The sequence below is a fragment of the Salvelinus fontinalis genome, unplaced genomic scaffold (assembly GCF_029448725.1).
Source record: "Salvelinus fontinalis isolate EN_2023a unplaced genomic scaffold, ASM2944872v1 scaffold_2411, whole genome shotgun sequence".
Classification (NCBI taxonomy): Eukaryota; Metazoa; Chordata; class Actinopteri; order Salmoniformes; family Salmonidae; genus Salvelinus; species Salvelinus fontinalis.
The window spans coordinates 4131-13814 of NW_026602620.1; the positions used below are offsets into that span (position 1 = coordinate 4131).

Genomic DNA, 9684 nt, shown 5'->3' on the forward strand with positions numbered 1-9684 from the left:
GACATAATATGGACTTCGTCTTTTACCCAATAGGGCTATCTTCTGTATACCACCCCTACCTTGTCACAACCACAACTGATTGGCTCAAACACATTAAAACCTGTTATGGCTAGGGGTTCCGCTTGTGGAACGTTTCGACAACATCCGGTGAAATTGCAGAGAACAAAATATTTTTTTATTCACAAGTGCAATACACCAAATCCACCGTGTCAGATTTCAAAAAGGCTTTACGGCAAAAGCAAACCATGTGATTATCTGAGGACAGCACCCCATCAAACAAACACATGACAATCATATTTCAACCCGCCAGGTGCGATACAAAACTCAGAAATAACTATATAATTTGTGCCTTAAGTTTGAAGAGCTTATTTTGTTGGGACTCCAATATGTCACATAAACATCACAAATGGTCCTTTTGTTCAATTAATTCCGTCGTTATATCTCCAAAATGTCCATTTATTTGGCGCGTTTGATTAAAAAAAACACCGGTTCCAACTCACCCAGCATGACTACAAATATCTAATAAGTTAAGTTACCTGTAAACGCTGTCCAAACATTTCAAACAACTTTCCTAATCGACCTTTAGGTATTTTAAAATGTAAATAATCGAGAAAATTTAAGATGGGATAAACTGTGTTCAATACCGGATAAAAACAACGTGAAGCGCGTGACCTGGAGCGCGCATCAAAACATTAGAAAGCACTAGGCTGGACCCTCGTTCTGAATAGCCGTACTTCTTCATTTCTCTAAAGAAAAACATCAACCAATTTCTAAAGACTGTTGACATCTAGTGGAAGCAATAGGAACTGCAACCAAGTGCCACAGAAAAGTGCCACACAAAGCCATTTGAAAACAGAGTCCCCTCAACAACAAAAAAATCCTCCTGGATGGTTTGTCCTCGGGGTTTCACCTGCCAAATAAGTTCTGTTATACTCACAGACAGTATGTTAACAGTTTTAGAAACTTTAGAGTGTTTTCTATCCAAATCTACCAATTATATGCATATCCTAGCTTCTGGGCGTGAGTAGCAGGCAGTGTACTTTGGGAACGCTTTTCATCCAGACGTGAAAATACTGCCCCCTATCCCAAACAGGTTAAGGAAAGAAATTCCACAACTTAACTTCTAAAAAGGCACACATGTTAATTGAAATGCATTTCAGGTGACTACCTCATGATACCACAGTCCTCCTTTAAGACTCCATGCTACAGTCCTCCTTTAACCTGTTTGGGCGGCAGCCCGACACCGGTACACTTATGACAACATCCAGCTCAAGTGCAGGGCGCGAAATTCAAAATCTATTTTTTTTAATATTTAACTTTCACACATTAACAAGTCCAATACTGCATATGAAAGGTACACATCTTGTGAATCAAGCCAACATGTCCGATTTTTTAAATGTTTTACAGGGAAGACAAAATATGTAAATCTATGGCTAACCACGTTAGCAAAAGACACCACTTTTCTAACTGCATCAGTTTCTTACTCCATTACTAGCTATCACAAATTTGACCAAATAAAGAAATAAATAGCCACTAACCAAGAAAAGACTTCATCAGATGACAGCCTGATAACATATTTATGTATAGCATATGTTTTGTTCGAAAAATTTGCATATTTCAGGTATAAATCATAGTTCACATTTCAGCTACAATCAGAAATTGCACCGAAAGCAGCCATAATATTTAGAGACACCAACGTCAAATACCTAATTACTCATCATAAAACATTTCAGAAAAATACATAGTGTGCAGCAATTGAAAGACAGGCATCTTGTGATTCCAGACAATATTTCCGATTTATTAATAAGACTCCATAATGTTTCATCATTAGATGCTACAGTCCTCCTTTAAGACTCCATCATGTTTAGAATGTGTCTGGAAGCACTACTCTATCTATTCTACTCTTATCTTTTCGGTTTTAATCATATTTATAATAATAATGTTATAATAGGTAATAACTAACTTTAATAACTAGGGTTAATACCTGCCTGGCGCCCCAACAAAATCTTTATCTTTACCCCCCTCTAACAATACCGCTACAGAATTAGCATAGTAGGTCATGTAACTTAAGGTAATCAGAAATATTTAATATTTGCAATATATTATATGTTTGCCAATCAGTTATACAGCCAGACCTATTTGCCATCTCTTTTGCCTCCCTCTTCATCATACCATTTTTAAATTCCTCATCAATCCACGTGGATTTAACAGTTTTTACAGCCATCTGTGGATTAGATGAAGGAGGGGTTGAGGTCAGGACAGATTCTCATCAGGGATATAAAGGTTTGGTATCCTGTTACCCTCTTTACTCTCTTCCTGTGGAACCATAAGATGTAAGGATTGGAGAGAAGGAGGAGTGTCATAAGTGAGATATATATCTGGATGGAACAAATGTTGGGATGTCTGAATTACAGCTGTACATAACCTTTGGGAATAATTAAACTTGGTTAAAGCTTCTCTAGTGTCCGTGAGTTATTTACTTTGAAAAAAAAGAACCTAACAACATCAACAACATAGGAATCACTACAAACAATTGTATGACCTCTTATATAGAACAGTAGGCCCAGCCTTTTGGAACTTTGCTTTTCCTAGATATGGCTACTATATTGTGATCACTACATCCGATGAATTTGGATACTGCTTTCAAACAAATTTCTGCAGCATTAGTAAAGATATGATCAAAATATGTTGATGATTTAATTTCTTCACTGTTTGTAACTACCCTGGTAGATTGATTGATAACCTGAACAAGGTTGCAGGCACTGGTTACAGTTCAAAGCTTTCTCTTGAGTGGGCAGCCTGATCACAGCTTTCCTCCAGTATTAGTTAATTAATTAACAGTGTCTGGAGTTTAGTTTGCCTGTTCTACACTCTTGTAAAGATAGGGGGGTTGACTGGGACAGGCAATGTAACATCCATAATGTTTTAAGAAAAAGTTTTTGTAAAACAAGCACCTTAAAACAGATCATTGAAACTTTCTCTCCAAAGCTAACTTTCATCAAGGTTTTATATGGTCTATTGGTTTCTCTCTTTTCATTGGCACAATCCTTTTTCAGTGTTATGATATTCATAACATCCATATCCACCAGTCTATCTTCCTGTCAACTAACAGAACTCTGCTGGTTGTCCTGGTAACAGATACCAGTCTATCTTCCTGTCAACTAACAGAACTCTGCTGGTTGTCCTGGTAACAGATACCAGTCCATCTTCCTGTCAACTAACAGAACTCTGCTGGTTGTCCTGGTAACAGATACCAGTCTATCTTCCTGTCAACTAACAGAACTCTGCTGGTTGTCCTGGTAACAGATACCAGTCTATCTTCCTGTCAACTAACAGAACTCTGCTGGTTGTCCTGGTAACAGATACCAGTCTATCTTCCTGTCAACTAACAGAACTCTGCTGGTTGTCCTGGTAACAGATACCAGTCCATCTTCCTGTCAACTAACAGAACTCTGCTGGTTGTCCTGGTAACAGATACCAGTGGGCAGATCTATTGTATTTGTTCAAACTAAACTACAGCACTTACTTTGATGAGTCAAATCTGATCCTTTCTTCTCTTCTCCTCCTCTCACAGTTCCACTCAGCCCCGTTGTTTTCCTGCAGTCCACCAGCAGCACAGACAACCTCTTCATACCCAGCAGTAAGGTGCTACCGGGACAGGCACGACACGGGGACTCCAGGAGGGAGGAAGGGCTAGCGTTGTCCTGGTAACCACAAAGAGGGGACACAGACACATATCATTATGGATGCTGATGTCACTGTTGTCATAAAGTGTTTTACAGAAACCCAGCCCAGACCCAGATAGAGCAGGCTGAATGCTAGACCAGACCAAGCTGTACCATCTGGTGTTCTGTTCTGGAGAGACTCTTCTCTGACTCGTCAGTTTCAGGATGTTGTTGAGGCTCCCCAGAGGATCCACCATAGTCACGTCTCTCTCCTGCTTGAATGACAATATCAAATAGACAGTCAACTTATAACCGTCCATTACAATCATAGGGTCTTACAAGAGACCAAAAAAAATGGCCACTTTCATCATGATTTTTAAATATATTGTTTGTGATGCAAATGTGAAAGGGTGACTTTCACGTATACTTGAGTCATTTTCTATTAAGGTATCTTTACTTATATTCAAGTATGACAATTGGGTACTTTTCCCACCACTGTGATTCATTGGGTCTTACAATAGGCATGAATGTGTCTAGAAAGGGCCTATAAAATATTATTTGTGATGCAAATGTAAAAGGGTCGTTCTACTAAATGGGTGCCTTTTGTTTCCCTTTGATATTTTAAGTAGAAATTATGCAACAATATTGAATTTTAAAAGCCTGTTATATTAGATGAGGGGAACTTTAATATAGACCACATGGAGAATTCAATACATCTAATTTAAAAGTCCCCAAAATAAATGTACCAATGGCAGATTGAACCTTTAAGAATGTATACAGTACGAAACGGGTAGGTATAATTTGTGGAACGTTCAAACACGAATCTATTCCAAAAACGTCGTAATGTACAAGGATGCCAACAAACAACGCATACAAAGTAGCATGATCAATTCACCTAGCTAACTAGCTGCCAAAAGGGCATCAACTCACCATGTAGCTTATTCTTAATAAGTGAGTGAGGACAGACATTTTTCAGAATAAACGTGGTGAGTGAAAAACCTAATGAAATAGCCCACTCCCTACCCGGTATCCTGTTCTGCCGCTATACAACTGTGTATGCGTTGTTTGTTGGCATCCTTGCTCGAAACATATTCAAGTGTAGAACTTCAGTAGAATGCCCCACAGTTCAACAACTGCATAGTTTGTGCCCCTGCTTTTAAGACAGTACTCACTGTTGATAATCTGATATTCTGTCTCCTCCTCTTTCACTCCAAAAACGTCTTCCATCTTCACCTTTATTGAGATAGCATCCTCTTCCTCCTTTTTCATCCTGAAAGTTTCTTTCTCTTCTTCCTTCGCTATAACAGCCTCTTCTTCCTTCACTATAACAGCCTCTTCTTCCTTCACTATAACAGCCTCTTCTTCCTTCACTATAACAGCCTCTTCTTCCTTCACTATAACAGCCTCTTCTTCCTTCACTATAACAGCCTCTTCTTCCTTCACTATAACAGCCTCTTCTTCCTTCACTATAACAACCTCCTCTTCTTCCTTTTTCATTCTGAAAGGTTCTTTCTCTTCTTCCTTCACTATAACAGCCTCTTCTTCCTTCACTATAACAGCCTCCTCTTCCTCCTTTTTCATTCTGAAAGGTTCTTTCTCTCCTTTCACTGTAATACCCTCCTCTTCTTCTTTCACGACAATGTTCAGCGCCAGAGCTTCTTTCTCCGTCCAGCAGACCTCCTCTTCTTTAGCAGGGGAGGAGTAGTTTAGTGAGTTCATGGTCCGGGATGTTAGCTAGTTAACATTGGCGACTAGCCTAGTGCTAGGCTCAGCATCAATCTTTAACAAGTTTGCAAATTGAACAAGCAAATTAGGTTAAAGTTAACCAGTTAATACGTCTACAGAATTGTGTTTACAACAGTGAGATTAGCTAATGTACATAAACGTGGTCTAAAGCGTCAATCTTTCAGTTTTATGTTGGCTTGCAAGCTACCGAGGCGGTTGAAAGAGTAGCCGCGTTGTTGTTCCTGAAGAAGCGACCCGTCCAGTAAATTATACGTCACGCAAGAAGCATCGTCTGAAAGACGCACTTCGCCATCTGCTGACTGGAGTGGGTAACGCAGTTTGGAAACAAGTTACTACACTTTTGTATTGGAAAGAACGTCATAATAATTTAACAATAAGCTGATGTTTTTTCTCTTACGTCTTACAAATAATACTTTCCTGTACATAGAAGTAGAAGCTTAATATGAACATGTGGATGATGAATAAATACTTCCATGAATAGGTAGTGTGTTAAAGCACATTTGCTCTGTTAATTTTTCACATTCGTTTTTATCTAGATGTGACCATACTACTCCCTTAAAGCCACGCTCTATAAGATACAAATCATCCTGTAAACAATAGAGCAAATACGGTGAAGCATTGTGGTGGCAGCATCATGCTGTGGGGTTGTTTTTCAGCGGCAGGGACTGGGAGACTAGTCATGATCGAGGGAAAGATGAACAGACTGGAGCAAAGGTTCACCTTCCAACAGAACAACAACCCTAAGCACACAGCCAAGACAACGCAGAAGTGGCTTCGGGACAAGTCTCTGAATGTCCTTGAGTGACCCAGCCAAAAATACAAGTGTACCCAAGAATACTCTAGGCTGTAATTGCTGCCAAAGATGCTTCAACAAAGTACTGAGTAAAGGGTCTGAATACTTATGTAAATGTTATATTTCAGTTTTTAATTATAAAATACATTTGCAAAAATTTCTAAAACCCTGTCTTTGCTTTATCATTATGGGGTGTTGTGTGTAGATTGAAGAGGAAAACATCCCAATTTAATCAATTTTAGAATAAGGCTGTAACATAACAAAATGTGGAAAAAGTCAGGAGGTCTGAATACCTCCCGAATGCACTGTAAGTGATTGTGTATGTAGACCAGAATATCAGGAACAGGCTGGATGTGAGAAGGAGGATGGCATCTCACTGCCATTCAGCATTCAGGAAGTAAACTGAAAATGCCAATTCTCTTCTATGGTTTTCAATGAGGAATATGTGGAATTGGAATTTGGTTTACTTCTTGAATTGACTGGAATTGAAATGGAATTAACTCCAACCCTGGTTTTACTACAAAGCTGTCAACGTCATCATTTAGTCAATCGATGTTATAATGCATAACGCTCACAGATGTGCTTGTTCTCATTCAGACTACATTTTCTAATTGAATAACAGAATAGAAGAAAAACATTGTATTATGCACCTGAATAACTTTCGACATGGACATCCTGGTTGATTCTCTGCTCGACAACACTGACTGTGAATCAATCTGGTTGATTCTCTGGTTGATTCTCTGCTCAACAACACTGACTGGGGTGTATTATGACATCATATAGAACTACTCAGACATTCCAAATATCACTTGATTATCAGAGGGGTGTATTATGACATCAGATAGAACTACTCAGACATTCCAAATATCATATGATTATCAGAGGGGTGTATTATGACATCAGATAGAACTACTCAGACATTCCAAATATCATATGATTATCAGAGGAGTGAATTATGACATCAGATAGAACTACTCAGACATTCCAAATATCATATGATTATCAGAGGGGTGTATTATGACATCAGATAGAACTACTCAGACATTCCAAATATCATATGATTATCAGAGGAGTGAATTATGACATCAGATTGAACTACTCAGACATTCCAAATATCATATGATTATCAGAGGGGTGTATTATGACATCAGATAGAACTACTCAGACATTCCAAATATCACTTGATTATCAGAGGAGTGTATTATGACATCAGATAGAACTACTCAGACATTCCAAATCAGGCTTCATCCATATCATGTAGGTGGATATTGATCCAACCATTTCAAAAGTAATGACCGGGCTGACGGAAACAGGATATGCACTTTTATAAATGCCAACAGACAATTCGTTAGTTTGTTTGACAAGTTGTTAGTTGTCCTTTTGTGTCAGTAAAAAATGTATAAGCGAGAAATGGAGGTGGAAACGGCTTTATAAGCAAACGTTTCTATAATAACTGTCATGTCTCTTATTACTTATTACTATCATAAGAAAGACTCCGCATACAAGGAATGGAACTGCAGCTTCACATTTACTAAAACGAGTTAGTACCAGATTAACATAGAACAACACTGCGCATGACCAAGGGTTCTCCGTTCTTAAAGGGGACATCAGTAATTAACAGAACATTACATTCCTTCTCTTATTCAATCAGACTTTAACCAAACCACAACTGAAACATGTCCCAGAACTTGTTGTAGTTGTTTTGCATCTTTTAATTTGAACTTGAACAATTAGTTTTTGTTTGTTTGTTTATAAGTCCAGTCTGTCTGGTGGACGGTGCCTTCGTTCTGGGTAGCACCTTGGATTGAAAAGTGAAATTTGTAAGGCTTCTTTCTCTCTGTGTGTATGAGCTTTCTGCTTCCCTAACTCCGTAAAACTCCTTCCACACTGAACACAATGGTATGGCTTCTCCCCTGTGTGTATTTCACTCATGATATTTCATGTTTCCTAACGTTAAAACTCTTTCCACAATGGGAGCAGTGGTACATCCCTGTTAGTGAACATTTATCCTTTGCCAAGATAATCCATCCACCTGACAGGTGTGGCATATCAAGAATCTGATTAAACAGCATTATCATTACACATGTGCACCTTGTGCCGGGGACAATAAAAGGCCACAAAAATGTGCAGTTCTGTCACACAACACAGCGGGCAATTGGCATGCTGACTGCAGGAATGTCCATTGAGGTGGTTGCCAGGGGATTTTATGGACAGCACCAGTCAAAAGTTTGGACACACCTACTCATTCAAGGGTTTTTCTTTATTTTCACTATGAAATAACACATATGGAATCAGTAACCAAAAAAAGTGTTAAATAAATCAAAATATATTTTAGATTCTTCAAACTTGCCACCTTTTGCCTTGATGACAGCTTTGCACACTCTTGGCATTCTCTCAACCAGCTTCACCTGGAATGCTTTTCCAACAGTCTTGTAGGAGTTCCAACACATGCTGATAATGCTGTTGGCCACTTTTCCTAACCTCTGCGGTCCAATTCATCCCAAACCAGCTCAATTGGATTGAGGTCAGGTGATTGTGGAGGCCAGGTCATCTGATGCAGCACTCCAACACTCTCCTTCTTTGTCAAATAGCCCTTACACAGCCTGGAGGTGTGTTGGGTCATTGTCCTGTTGAAAAACAAATGATAGTCCCACTAAGCCCAAAACAGACGGGATATCGCTGCAGAATGCTGTGGTAGCCATGCTGGTTAAGTGTGCCATAAACTGAAAATAAAATCACTGACAGTGTCAACAGCAAAGCACCCACACACCTCCTCCTCTATGCTTCACGGTGGGAACCCCACATGCGGAGATCATCCGTTCACCTACTCTGCATCTCACAAAGACATGGTGGTTGGAATTAAATTTGGACTCATCTGTCCCACCATGTATTGGGCATTCTCCTGTCCTATGTCCTACTGTTCAGAAGCCTACATCTGTCCTATGTCATACTGTTCAACAGCCTACACCCTTACCTCCTGTGTGGTTTATCTCATGTCTTCTCAGGTTACCTAACTCCTTAAAACTCTTTTCACACTGGGAGCAGTGGTAAGGCTTCTCCCCTGTGTGTATTCTCTCATGTGTTTTCAGGTTACATAACTGGGTAAAACTTTTTCCACACTGGGAGCAGTGGTAAGGCTTCTCCCCTGTGTGTATTCTCTCAAGTCTTTTCAGGCCACTTAAGTGGTTACTACCCTTTCCACACTGGGAGCAGTGGTACGGCTTTTCTCCTGTATGTATTGTCTCATGAATCTTCAGGCCCCCTAACCTTGTAAAACTCTTTGCACACTGTGAGCAGTGGTATGGCTTCACACATGGGTGTATTCTGTCATGTTGGATCAGGTGTCCTTTCTGGTTGAAACTCCTTGCATGTATTCTCTCATGTTTTTTCAGGTATCCTCTCTGGTTATAGCTCTTTCCACACTGGGAGCAGTGGTATGGCTTTTCTCCTGTATGTATTCTCTCATGTTGTTTCAGGTCC

The 9684-nt window shown here is 39.5% G+C and overlaps 1 protein-coding gene across 1 annotated transcript; it reads right to left on the reverse strand.

Annotated features, from left to right (window-relative positions):
- Nucleotides 1-8445: 8445 nt before the first annotated feature.
- On the reverse strand, nt 8446-9682 carry LOC129850872 (zinc finger protein 239-like; the record flags this gene model as incomplete). The annotated part of the gene is given in 1 exon segment (XM_055917061.1): nt 8446-9682. A coding segment is annotated over 1 exon segment (524 nt), but the record flags the coding sequence as incomplete, so codon positions are not given.
- Between the last annotated feature and the right edge of the window lie 2 nt (nt 9683-9684).